Source organism: Callospermophilus lateralis, chromosome X (genome assembly GCF_048772815.1).
Source record: "Callospermophilus lateralis isolate mCalLat2 chromosome X, mCalLat2.hap1, whole genome shotgun sequence".
In the NCBI taxonomy this organism is placed as follows: domain Eukaryota; kingdom Metazoa; phylum Chordata; class Mammalia; order Rodentia; family Sciuridae; genus Callospermophilus; species Callospermophilus lateralis.
In genome coordinates this window covers 105514296-105528199 of record NC_135325.1, presented here as the reverse complement: position 1 = coordinate 105528199, position 13904 = coordinate 105514296, and the positions used below count along the sequence as shown (strand labels likewise).

The 13904-nt window shown below is 47.4% G+C and overlaps 1 protein-coding gene across 1 annotated transcript in view; it reads right to left on the bottom strand.

Annotated features, from left to right (window-relative positions):
* The window catches only part of Bcorl1 (BCL6 corepressor like 1), a 45804-nt gene extending 33421 nt beyond the window's left edge, over positions 1 to 12383 (bottom strand). Inside the window, exons 1-3 of the mRNA XM_077107252.1 lie at positions 12262 to 12383; positions 6750 to 6840; positions 3205 to 6465 (exon numbers count right to left, since the gene is read on the bottom strand). Of these exons, the coding sequence (XP_076963367.1) occupies positions 3205 to 6465; positions 6750 to 6840; positions 12262 to 12347 (3438 nt within the window). The 5' untranslated portion in view covers positions 12348 to 12383. The remainder of the gene's footprint in view (positions 1 to 3204; positions 6466 to 6749; positions 6841 to 12261) is intronic.
* Between the last annotated feature and the right edge of the window lie 1521 nt (positions 12384 to 13904).

Here is a 13904-nt window from a genome sequence, read left to right as displayed (position 1 = left end):
AAAAATAAAAAGGATTGGGGATGTCGCTTAGTGGTAAGGCACCTTGGGATTCAATCCCTAGTACCCCTCAAAATAAAGAAGAAGAAAAAATAGGGCAAGTAGGGAGTAAAGAATAAGCAAATCATTAGAACAATGAAAGGAGGTTTTTAGGAGGAAGAGTTAAGGCTGCTTGTTTTTACCCTAAACAGATCTGTCTCACCTTCTAGAAGGTTATCACCATCTAGCTCTAGTTAAGGAGACAGCAGATATCTTACTGAGAAAGTATTTTGGGGGTGTCTCAATTCTTCAGGCACAGGAAGCCCCCAGGATCCATCAGATTCCAAGGATTCCCCCATCCCATGAATTTGTCCTCCTTCTTAAAATTCAGAGGAGGGCTGAGCTTGAAATTCAAGTTCAGTTTCTCTCTTTGCTTGCTGCCAGTTCCTACAAACCCAAATGTTAGGAGAAGGAAGAATTGCGAAGGAAAGACAAAGATGGGGAACAGCTGCTTCAAATCTGACCTTCAGGTATGGCCGCGGGAAAAACTATTTTAAGTCGGGGAATAAAGTTAAACGCACATAAATTTGAACATGTCCTATTTATTTCTGCATATCATTTCTAGCTGGCTCTTTCAAGTACAGATCATTAACTTTTACTTCCTAAGATAGACAAAAACAAGTAAAACAGAACATCTACAAAGGATTTCTGTGTGTATCTTGTGCAAGGGCATCCATGAAAGTAAAAATATATTGTGTACTCCAACTCAGGCAAATAGTCAGGAGGACAGCAAGATCACATAAGATGAATGTTCTGGTTAACAGAGTTTTGAAATATTTTCCAAAGAATTTTCCAATGAATGAGAAGACAGTAAAACACACCCAGTATCAAATGAAGCACAACTTTCTTTGCTGATGATCCGGAAGGCCGCTGAGGATTTGAGAGATGATGGGCAGGTGATATAGGCAAGAAGACTATTCTGCCTCTGGGCCATGCCCTGAAAGGAGCTGTTTTGAATTAACACCTGATCTTAGTTTGCTTATCAATGGCTTCTTTCTCAGGAAAATGAAACAAAAGAAAGAAAAAAAGTTGCTCTCCTGAAAAATACATTTACTAAATGGTCACAGACGGTTGGAAAGGGCTGCTTTCCGGCCACCCTGCAATGCTGTCATTTTGTTCTCTGCCCTCAGCATTTGTCAGTGGGCCCACTGAACTGTCTGTTCATCTCATATAAGAAGGGGTGGTTTGGGGCTGGGGTTGTGGCTCAGCGGCAGAGCGCTTGCCTCGCACGTGCGAGACCCTGGGTTTGATCCTCAGCATCACATACAAAAACAAATAAGTGAAATAAAGGTGTTTTGTCCAACTACAACTAAAAAATAAATATTAAAAAAAGAAGGGGGTGGTACCTGCCTGTCATTGAATCATGGGCAACACATAATATAAGAGCAAAGAATATGTCTATTTCATTTGTAATACTAAAAATAACAACAGCAGTTGCCAATACTAACTGAGCATTTACTATGTTACAGGTACTATTTTTTATTGCAGGACTGGGGATCAAACTCGGAGCCTCATACATGCTAGGCAAGTGGTCTACCACTGAGCTTCAACCCCAGCCCCCTGGGTACTATTTTAAGCACTTATGTAATCACCTCATTTAATCTTAACAGCTTCATTGAGATACATCATATAACTCACTTATTTAAGTGTATAATTAAATTGTTCTCAGTATAGTCATCATCACTTACACTTAGTTCTAGAACTTTCTCATCACCCTGAATGAATACCCCAATCCATTAATCAGTTATTCCCCAAATTCCCCATCCTCCCCCAGTGCTAGGCAACCAATAATCTACTTTCTATCTCTATGGATTTTTCTATTCTGAATATTTCATATCATCATCTCATTTTCACAACAACCCTAATAATATTATTGTCTTATTGCACAGATAAGGAAACTGAGGGTCATATTTAACCAATATCACATAGCTAGGAAGAGGTGAGGCCAAAATTCAAATTCCAGCTCTGTGCCTAGCCTCAGAGGGTACACTCCTCACCAATCTATTATAGCATCCTCCTGAAGATGTATTCCCATTACTTGGGAAGGACTGCCATGATAATCATTCAACAAACACTTGTTAAACATTCAGTGAAATAATTCCAAATAAAGTGAGTAGAAGATAGTATGGCATAGCTGAAGAATATGGACTCTAGGGTTAAAAAGACCAAAGTTTGAGTTCTAGTTCTGCCATTTAGTAGCTGTAGTAATTTACTTGTAAATTTAGTGAGCATTCCCCTCAGAGAGTTATTGGAAAGATTAAAATAGGTAATATATGTAGAAAACACTTGGTATATAGTAGGAGTTCAATAGGAACAACATTAATGACAATAAATTATTATTTTGTTATTATCTCCAACAAGGGAAGATTGCAGTCAATCTAATCAAGTGTTATACACTTTACTACATTAGGATCTGTTTCTACTTTGTCTCTGACATAGAGGAGGTGAGTGAGAGGTCACTGAGGAAAACCCACCCAATCTCTCTATTCCAGGGGTCCTTAAGATGGAGTATATGTATGGCCTTTGGGAGAGGGTGGGTCTATGAACACCCTGAAATTATTGGCAAAGTTCTGAGGTCACATTTCTGGCAACAAGGTCGCCAACCAACTTCTCGACATGCCAAAACCCAAAGCTGCCACCTCAAGCTTGAAAGGGATAGGAAACTAGTGGATTGGCCTGAAAGCCAAATGGGCTCTGACCCCACATGACTCCAAGCAAATCCTAAGCAGGCTCCCTGAGGGTGCAAAGAACAGCCCTGTAAAAGGCCCTTTCCCTCTCTGGGACCCTAGTTCTCAAGGCCAGTAGCCAGTCTTCTTGTCAAAGCCTTGTCAGTAATTGATCTCCCTCATTAATACCTTCTTCTGCTTGCCAATTTCATCTGGGACAACTGCTTTCCTGGCCCCTGGGACATAATCATTCCTACCTCCTACAAAATACAAGCCCACCCTGCCCCAGATAAAAACACCATATACAGAGAACATGACTTAGAAAGGGGACAGCGGGTCATTATTCACTTTACAAAAGTGTTTCAATCACCACAATTCACACAGCTACTCAAGAACACTGTGCCATGGGGGCAGGAATTCAGTGCAGTTGAGATCTGCAGAGTGAAGCAGACTGGCAGGGTCCTGGTCCACCCTTGTCCTGAGCCTGGTCACTGGCACTTACCTTGGATCCCAGGGAACTCCGGACTGTGGGCTTGGCTTGTGGCTGCTGCTGCTCCTCGCCTTCCTTCTCTTTGCCACACTTCATCTTCTTTGGTGGCAGAGATTCAGTCACTTCATCTGGCTGCCACTTGTTCTTGCAAGCAAAGACCCCAACGCTTTCCCGTTTTACTCGAGCCTGCCCTGCCTTAGGCCGTGCTTCAGCCTGGCCCCTCTGGGGAGGTGCTGGAAGGCCATCAGCCCGGAAGCAGGTGGCTAAATTGAAGACCACATCACCATCCACCTTCTCCATTTTCACCCGCCCTAGATCCACCTGACTTCCGAGCTGCGAAAGCTCTGTGCTGGAGCCCCTCTTGCTGCCCGGTACCACATCCAAGATGAGTTCCTGGGGGTGGCCGTCATGAGGTAGCAAAGGCAGCTCAGGCATGTTGCGCAGGTTCTGGGGGGTGGCCAGAACCAGCTCATGGGACATGTAGGTGGCCAGCACTTGGTTCTTAGGCTTCGTGTCTCCTGCCAGCTTCAGACCACAAGCTGTCTGGGGGCCTTCCATCTTAGGAGTGCTATCAGAGCAGAGGTGGCTCTCTGATTCCTCAGGCCCCTGATTTACTCTAATGTCCCCACTACTAGACTGAACAGACAGTGCCAAGGTCCCTGTCTGAGGGCTGAGAGTCAGTAGGACAGGGTTGACTTGTTCTTCGTAAGGCTTGGCAGCAATCCGGCAAGTTTTGTTTTTTGTTACAGTGTCCTGCTCTGAAGTAAAGGGACCCCCAGGCCGTGGCTGCCCCTCAGGAAGTCCATGCACAGTTTCACTGGAGCCAAGAGATGGCACTCCAGAAAACTCAGAAACAACGCTGGTGGGCCTGATGGGCACCCCCTGACTGGGGGTCAGCTGCCCGGCACTGGAAATGCCAATGGAAAGCAGAGATGCCTGGTGGTATGGTGACCAGCCAACAGGCAAGACCTGAGTGCTGGTGGGTTTCCCATTGACTGAACACCGTGGATAAATATTTGCCGGCCCTGTAGGTTTCCACAAAGAGAGCTCCTTGGTTTGGCACCCTGGCAGCACAGGGGCAATACGGGCTGGGGTATAACGTGTTTTGACTGTGCTTGGCTGTCCCTCAGCACCAGACTGGCTGCCCTTCTTGCCACATGTGGCACCAGTGCTCTTGGGCTCTCCTTGATCAATAATGGAGATGGGCTCTTGCTTGGGGAGATGGCGGGGGTCTCGATTGAGGCCCAAATTAGGGTCTTTGTTCAGCAGCAGGGATGCAGGCACTGGGTTGGCCACTCCCACGTAAGTGCCAGGAATGGTGCTGATCAGCGCAGTTGAGTTTTTCACCCAGGTGCTCGGGTCACCATTCCTCACGATCTCAGGAAATATGACAAAGGGTGAGGAAGTGGAGCCCAAGCAGGAGGTGACATTGCTGCCAGCAGCCTGGGTTGTGCGCTGAGACCTAGACAGGACTGTGGAGAGGAGGGCCTTGCTGCTGGTGTGCACAGGGGTCAACACAGGCATGGGAGGTGTCTTGCGCTGGTTAGGCAATGGAAGCTTCTGACGGTTGGACTTGGAGGAGAGGTCAAGGGGCATCTCACTGCACTCAGGCGGAGAGGCCATCTCTCGCTCCAGCTGTGGAGGCGACTTGAGGGGAGAGAAGGTAACAGAAGTCCCTTCTGTTTGTTGCTCAGTGCCACCTGGCATCTTGGCAGGGTGTGGTGGGGCTGAGCTCCCACTGGGGGCTGGCAGCAAAGGCTGTGGAGTTGGAAGCACCTTGGCAGAAGCAGTGGCAAGGGAGGTATCTGCCAAAGGCCCAGGGGCCCCATCAGGCGCAGGCTGGGTGGTGGTACTGCCAGATGGGGAAGTGCAGGGGAGCCTGTTCACCTCCAGAGAGACCAGCTTGGAATCTGAAGTCAAAGGCCGGGCCACAGAAAATGCATATGGGTAGGACCGAAGCTCTGGAGAGGCCAGCACACCTGGGAGACACCTGTCCTGCAGGTACGATGGCAGGACAGGGAGCGTAAGAGTGGATGAGACCCCCAGGGTGGTTGGAAGTGTGGCCACACTGAGAGGTTGCCCACAACTTGGAGGTGGGATGTATACCAGCGGCTGGCTTGGGGTCAGCACTGTCCCTGGCTGAAAGGACAGGGGGACTTTTTGCATAGCTGGTGCCTGAGCTGCAGGAAAACACACTCGACTCAAACTGAAGGAGGCCGGGATGGGTGCCGAGGTGGGAATGGCAGTTGGTGTGGCAGCCGGCATGGGCGTGGGGGCTGGAGTAAAGATTGGGGCTGGGGTGGGTGCAGGCACCGGTGTAGGAGCAAAGGCAGGAATGAGAGTAGGGGTAGAAGGAGGGCCAGAGGATGGGGCTGGGGTGGGCATGGGCACAGAAGGAGGGGCAGGAGCTGCTGGAGGCGTAGATGCTGGCATGGGAGCCAGAACTGGAGTGGGGACAGGAGCAAGGACCAAGGTGGGAGCTGAAGGAGGCACAGGAGCCTGGATCAGAGCCAAGGGTGCTGCTGAAACTGGGACCGAGAGAGGAGTAGGAGCAGGAGCAGACAGGGGAACCGGGCCTGAGGGAGGAGCAGATGCTGGTACAGGCACCAAGACTGAGGCCGAGACAGAAAGAGGGTTCGAATCAGAAATGAGAGTGGGCACTGAGGGTGGTGCTGGAGCCAGAGCCGGAACTGGTGCTAGGGGAGAGGAAGGAGCAGAAACTGAAGTGGCAACTTGGACTGGTACTAGCCCAGAATGGGGTACTGGGGCTGGGACAGAGAGGGGAACCTGGAATGGATCTGGAACAGATGGGGGGACAGAGGCCGAACCAGGTGCAGGACAGATAGGTGCCGGCAGTGGACTGAAGTTAGTGGTAACCAGAGGCAGGGTCCCCTCCACAGGGACTCCAGTTCCCAGAGTTGCCAAAATGAAAGTGTTCTTGTCTCCAACACCATGCCGAGAGTCCAAGGCCTTCACCCCGGCTGGTGAACAATCAACCTGTTTGCTCATTTGGGTGCTGAGGGGAGTCCAGGAGCAGTCGGCCCTGCTATTGCCAGCCTCTGTGCCGTCAGGAGTAGGCAGCTTAAGCCCGTCTCCGGGGCTGCTCAGTGGCACCAGGAGGCCCTCAGCCTCTGCCGCATTCCCAGCATAGTCCATTTTTGGCTGGGGATCATCAGGCTGGTCTTCTGACTTGTGTCCAAGTTTTTCTGTCGCATTGCCATCTGGGTCTGCCCCCCGGGCATTGCTGCCACTTCCAACTGCTGTGAGCTCCACCTGCAATGACAGAACAGCATGTCCATCTTAGCAAGCTCCCTATGGCTGGTGCAAGTGTCCTGAGGCCCCTGAGAAGCAACTTCTGGTCCTCTCTGCTACTCGACCAAGTAGGTCTTGGCAGCAGCCAAGGGCAGCTGGCCAATCTCTGTCCCACCTATAGCAACTCCTGGGATATACCCTGTCCCTTCCTGCCCTCCCCCTTGGGACAGCAAGCTGGGCATATTGCCAGGAAGCTCAGTTCCACCCTTCTGTCAGGCAGCATGTGGCACAACTTAGCCTCTTACCTTGGAAAAACTGCTGCTGACACAAAACTCCTGAGACCCAAAGTGCTGGCAGTCACCTGTTGTGGACTCCTCATCAGAAAGAGGTGCTCTTCTAGCATGGGAGACAAAAATCAGAGAGGGACAAGAGGCTCAATCTTAGAGCCACCACTTCTTACACAAAAGGCTCTGTGGCTGCCTGAGTTCTCACAAAACCTTCCTGTCTCACTTCCCATGGTGGCTTGAGGGAGACTATAAGTAATGGGGTGGGGACCAGGATGCAAAGTAGAGTCTCTACAGTCAACTTTGCAAGTTCCTACAAAGGAGTCCAAACTGACTAGGCTCCCCTCTTTGGGCTGCTTATCCTATTTTCTAGGGCTCTTGCCAGGAGTGTGGAGTATCTCTAGCACCTTCACCTTTTCTTTAGAGCTTACCAGTCAAGGTGACCATCCAGGATATACAGGACATTGCCCAAAGGGGAGAGGGATGTAAGTCACTGCAGGCCTCAAAAGGCATGCAAACTTTTTCTTTCAAATATGATCTTATTTCAAGACTATAAGAGAAGTTGGATGAAGATATCAAATGGGTAATCCTTTTCTAAAGCAAATCACCACCCCCATTGTGTTTGCAGGTCTAGTCTAAATCTGAATCATCACCTATTCACCTGATGGACCTGCCTAGAGCCAATACACGTTTATCAGCATGTGTAATGATACACTTTCAAGGCCACTAGATCACTGGGTGCTGAGAGGCACTTTAAGGACACTACTTCCTTTCCTCCAAGGGACATATTTCCCCACTTTCTAGGGTTCTGCCCAGCTCTAGCCAGTGCCCTCCACTTTTACCCTTCTTCTACCTTTGGCCTACTGCCAGCCTCTGCCAGCCCTCAACTCTCTGTTCAGACTCTTAGCACCAACATAATTCTTTCCCATCCCAATGGGAAGCTCTCAAGGCCACAGATCCCAAATTCAGATTGGCAGACTCCAGGGGGAAGTGCTCAAGGCCAGAGAGCTGGTCCTGAAGGAGGAAAACTCAACTGTACCCCCATGTGCTCCTAAAGCTTTCTCCAATTTTCAGGTAAGAATCCTAGAAAATGGTATATCCCGATAGGGTCAGAGAAGGATCACACTGGAAAGGTAAAGTTGAAGAGAGGACAAACACCCAAAGTTTGATATGTTAAGAATAGCAAGAACATACTAACCCTGTCCTAGGAGAGGACACCACTGGGGCAGAAGCCTGGATGGTCATGGCCAAGAGGGTGGTCTGGGTCAAAGAATAAAAGCCCCAACATAAATATTGCAGTGGGTTTCCTGGATGGACAAAGCATAGGACTGCTCTGCATGTACCTGGAGAAATGAACCACATTTTGGTTCACACATCTTCTTTGGAGCTTCACCTGAGCTCCAAGAAAGCCCCTGTAGAAGTCAGCCACCACCTTATCAGATATCCTAGCCACAGGGCAGTCAGGGTGCCTGGAGACAACCCCAACGAGAAGGGGGATTGTTCTCCTTATAAATCCTCCCAACCACTGCAACAGGGGCTCCCAAATTGTACCTGGGACAAGAGAAGCAAAAAAGGCAAGGGGAATCACTGCAGGCTTCTCCCCATCTTTTCAGGGCTTCAGAAAGGGCTAATCAAGGGGGAAAGCTTGTCCCCTTTAAAAGTCAGCTAGGCTGGCAGAGGTAGGAGGGTCCCACTGCTGGAAATGACTGTTGGTAACAAACAGAAATGACTGTAAGGCAAGGGCTTTTGAGGCAGTCGGGGGAGTCTTGAGGAAGGGGAGGAAGGGAGGGCCTGAGGGAAGGGGAAAACATATTTTCATGGCAACTCCTGAGAGACCAGAAAAGCAAGACCTATAACCAGCCTTGGGCCAGGGGGAAGCATGTTCCAACTAGACTTGCCAGGGATGACATGGGGGGAGGATGGTGGTGGTGGTGAGGGGAAACTAGCAGCAGCCCCCCTTCACCAACCTCACATGGGAAGGCACCATTTATTTACATTCTTTCCCCTCCTGACCATACAAAAGGGAGCAAGTTACATGTTCATTCCCCTCTTGCTGGGTTCCCACCCCACCTGAAATCATACTTGAAAGCAGAAATCCTGCTCTCACTAGCAAGCAGCCACCAGAGAACTGAAAAACCAGGACTAAAAAGCCGGATAATCAGGACTAGAAGCTGAGAAACTAGCAATGGCAGCAGGAGCAGCAGTCCAGCTACTCCAGCCATACCCACCCGAGTGATGGCCCCCAAGACTCTGGGAAAATGTCGTGTGGCCATAGTTCTAATCCTCTTGAGGAGAAGGGAGTGCAGAGATAAGCAAACATTTGAATAGTTCCACTGAGAGAAGAACCTGGGACAGGAATGGTTTGTAGGGGAGGGGGGCCCTGGGATGAGCTGGGTTAACTGGGCCAGGTTAAGAGGATGCAAGTGAGTGGGAAGCAAGGGTCAAAGCAGCCTTTAGTCAGGACTGACAATCAATCCTGCTGTTTCTTCCCACCAGAGATGCTGGGCTAATATGTTCAAGGCTTTGTTGAACTTAAACCAGAAATGGCCATGACCTTTCAGGGCCATTTTCCTAATTATTAGGGTATAGCACCACTGTTAAACCAAATCTTTAGCAATTTCTGTTGGGCCTGAACTACTCATAAGAAAAATGTACAACCCAGCAAGCATGTGGCTCATTACCACCCAGCCCCTGCAAACTTTCCCTGCCTCCAGTTTCACCACCCCTCGAAGACCACCTTCATTCCATCCAGGACCTTCTACAAACACACCACCCTCTCTTACCGTCCCAGGGAAATATCAGCCCTCACCTCCAACTCCTATTCATCCCTCTAGCTTGGGTTCAGATGGTACTGCCTTTCCTTATTCCCCAGGATGTTTGTCACTCTTGCACCTAGACTCCCTTAGGATCTCTATGTCCCACTCTGTAGCACTTGCCGTCAACATACCATGACTATTGGTTTGCTCTCATTGTGTTTAATAGATGTTTGAATGAAGGAATGAACTAATGTTAGAAAGAAAGAAAGCGAACAGATTTAGCTGGATGTTTGACTAGAGTTGGCCACAGGGGGCTAGTAGAAAACCCATGCCCCTATTCTGAGGTTCTCAACTGCAGCTAGTGAAGCCACACAGGCTTCTACAACATGACTTTAAGAGTGAACTCTGAGGTGTGGTTTTATACCCCAAATTTCTAAGTTCTACTCATTAGCAAGGGTGGAGAAAGATGGTTTTTAAATAAGGTGAGAACACATTTTGGAAATCAGGTGTAGCACAGTCTAGATTGGTGAGAAAGCGACAATAAAGGGTGGATGAGATCAAAAGTGACAATATTTAAAAGGTCATCTTAACCAGATGGCATATTTGGTAATGCAGCATCCCAAGGAAGGTCCGTAAGAAGAGATAATCAAATTTTTAGTCCACTTTCTGCTCGTTTCTTGGTGGGGATATAGAGTGGACAGTGAATCACTACTATCCTTTAGTGGCACTGGGGATAGAACCCAGGAATGCTCTGACATTGAATTATATCCCCAGACCCCCTTTTTAAATTTTGTTTTGAAAAGGGGTCTAAGTTTCCCAGGCTGGCCTTAAACTTGGTGTTCCTCCTGCCTCAGCTGCCAGAATCACTATGATTACAGGCATGCACCCCCACACCTGGCTCTACTGGTTCTTTGAAGGCTCCGGTCCACATCTCTGCATCAAACTCACAACTACTTTAACAAGATCAACATAACCTGCCAGTGACTACTCACAGAAATAAACACCACCACCCTGTCTTGCCACAGATCATCTCCAGATTATCTAATAACATACCTCATATGCAAAGAAAAATACCTTTCTTCTGCTGCCTCTCAGGATAATTCTGTCTTATTTTCCTTGGTCTTGACTTTTGGATTCTAATTTAAGTTCCTTTTAAGTCCATCTCTAACTTATTCCTTGGTATGGAGAACATTAAGCTATCAAGCACTGATGATTTTAGAAAATAAAAAAAAGGTCTATTCTCCTAACTTTAACCTCAGACAAGTTCACGCGTTTCCAGTTAGTAACAGAAGAAAAAAGCAGATAAAAACACAGCGATGGTGGTGTAGCTCAGTTGGTAGAGTGCATGCTTAGCATTCCAAGGCCCTGGGTTCCATCCCCAGCACCACACACACACACACACACACACAAGAAAAAAAAAAAGAAACAGATAAAAACAAAGACACTAATTTTTTTTCTTTTTGGTATCAGGGATTAAACACAGGGGTGCTCAACCACTGAGCCACATCCTCAGCCCTAGATATATTTTATTGAGAGACAGGGTCTCACTGAATTGCTTAGGGTCTCACTAAGTTGCTGAGGCTATCTTAGAATTCCCAATCCTCCTGCCTCAGCCTCCTGAGCCACTGGAATTACAGGTGAGTTCTCCTGTTCTCAGAAACATTCTTTTTCCCCTCAAAATTACCGATATTCCCAGGATGATCTTGAACACCAATACTTCTTAGATTCACCCAACGAATGCCAGATCTTGCATCCCAGGAAAAGTCTGTGTTCTAAGTAATTTCTCTGGTAGGTTTGAATTTAAATCATCAATGGATTGAAATTGGCAGCAAAACATCACCAACTCTGGAGGAACCAAGCCTTCTCAAAAAATGGGAGACGCACTGCACCTACCACAGATAGCTCTTTGCCAAGGGTTAAGAAAGTCAATATAAAATCTACAGGTCATTTTGGGTGCCCTTGGTATGGAGCATGATCAGGACATGCCAATCCTGGTCAACCAAATAGTGTCTGACGAGTAGAAAGCTGAAAATATACAGGATCACTAACGTTCAACTTTGTGTTAAAACTGTTCAGCATTCTCACTGGGCATGGTGGGACATGCCTATAATACCAGCAACTCTGGAACCTGAGGCAGGAGGATTGCAAGTTCAAGCAACTTAGTGAGGCCCTAAGCAACTTAGTGAGACCCTGCCTCAAAATGAAACATAAAAAATGCTCAGTGGTTAAATGCCCCTAGGTTCAATCCCTGGTACCAAAAACCCCGAAAACAAAATCCTGTTTGGTAGTCTCATCTCCCTTTGATATTTTATAGGGAACTTACTGCAAATTTTCGTTAGCCTCATGAGGCAGGAAAGCACTTACCACAAGAACACCCGCTATCAGTTCCTAGTACAAAACCACTCAATGAAACCCACCTTTCATCCAGTCCTAGGTCAAGGACTGAAAATACCTTTTACTTATCCTTGAGCACCAAACTTTGACATAGGAAATAAAAACTGCAATTACCTGGGCTTCCCCTTACTTCTACAATCGACAGTTCTGAATGAGTAGACAAATAGTAGCTGGCAAAAGTCATCTGCTGGCCTCCTCACCTTTATGTGAACAGGACAGCTTGGCAGAGCAGGTTACTCTCACAGCCCCAACCCCAACCCATCTCAGTAAAATTAGAAATAAGCAAGAGTCTCCTCCTCAGACCCTACAACATGCAGCTACCTCTCTGTGACCAGGTACTGTTCACTGGAAGCTGGCAGCAGCCACCTTGGAAGCCTCCTCACCTCTCCTGGTTGATGCCACACATGCGAATCCGGTCAGAACTAGTCCAGTTGTGCACGCCGCTGTAGAGCGGTGCTGTAGAGATCATGACAGCCACTCACCACCAGATAGGACCTGCTGTGGCCACTCCCCCTGGGGAAAAAGAATCCCAAGAAGTCAAACTCAGAACAAGAGCAGCTGCTTTACTTACCTTTTACACAGAAACGTTTAAGTAATTATAGCATCAAAACTTTAAAGCAGTCTTTCGCAAGCCAGCCTGCTATGGAAATGAAGGTCCAGATAGACAAGAGCAAACCAGCTTTCCAGGAATCCATGTTTCAGGATGGAGATGAGGACACTGTTAATCACCTAGAGTGATTTTTAAATTATCTTCAAAGACATACCTGCTTGAGTGTTCGAAGAAATTCAATCTATTGCAGACAAATGAGATGACAGTATACTTTCTGCATATACTTAGCCTAAGCAACTACAATTATAGGGTCATACCTATATATGAGCAGCGAGCATACTGAAAGATGACTGGGGTCCAGACTCAGTGGTGCACACCTGTAATCCCAGCAGCTGGGGAGGCTGAAACAGGAGGTTCACAAGTTCAAAGCCAGTCTCAGTAACTTAACAAGGCACTTAGCAACTCAGCAAGACCCTGTGTCCAATAAAATATTTTTAAAAGGGCTGGGGATGTGCTCAGTGGTTGAGCACCCCTGGGTTCAACCTCCAGTACTATGACTGAGGGTCTTTTTCTTATCTTCTTTTTAAACCATGGATACTAAAGGATTTGAGGGATGCAGCCAATTTAAGCTTTCCAAAGAAACTACATGCTTCTTTCTAAGCCCTTTTGAAAGTATTCTCTTCTGCCTCCAAGTTGAGCGTGATACATTTATCTAATGTGGCAGAAGGCTCCCTCTAAATCAGGTGTAATACTTCTTGTACTCTGACCATGAACAAGCAAACAAACACACCAACAAAGTTCCATCAAAAACCCCGTTTCTCTCCTTGGCCCTTCCTATTAGTCTGCCATCCCATGACCTACCACTCCTTTCACTAGCCAGTGCCCAGCTCTTGCTGTTGACAATCATGGCACAGTCAATTCACCTTCCAGAAAAAAAGATGTATCAAGAAACAGAGCTCTATCCAATAAGCTTGTCTTGAAACCCTTCAACTTATTAGCTAAAACTCTTATTCACCAAAGTTCAACTGAACATAAACTTACAGTGATCAGAATTCTCTGCTGTTTTCCACTTTCCAAAGAAGCAAATTATAGTAAAGGGCAGTCACATCAGGGATTTGCTCCATTTATACTTTTTTGATAATTCACTTATTCACTCAACAAATAGCTACTGAGCTCCATGTGCCAGCACTGACATAGGTACTGGGGACTGAACAAATAACAAACAGACCAAAATCCCTGCCTGCAGAGTGCTATTTTGTTTTGTTTTGTTTTGCTGATAGTGGGGATTTAACCCATGGGCCTTTATCACTGAGCTACAAGGGTAGCAAGACACGGTCTTGCTAAGTTACCTGTGTGGCCTAGAACTTACAATCCTCCTGCCCCAAGCCTCCCAAGTCACTACAATTACAAGTGCATGCCACTGGGCCTGGCTTGGGGTGCTTACATTCTAGAGGGACTAGATGGACAATAAGCATG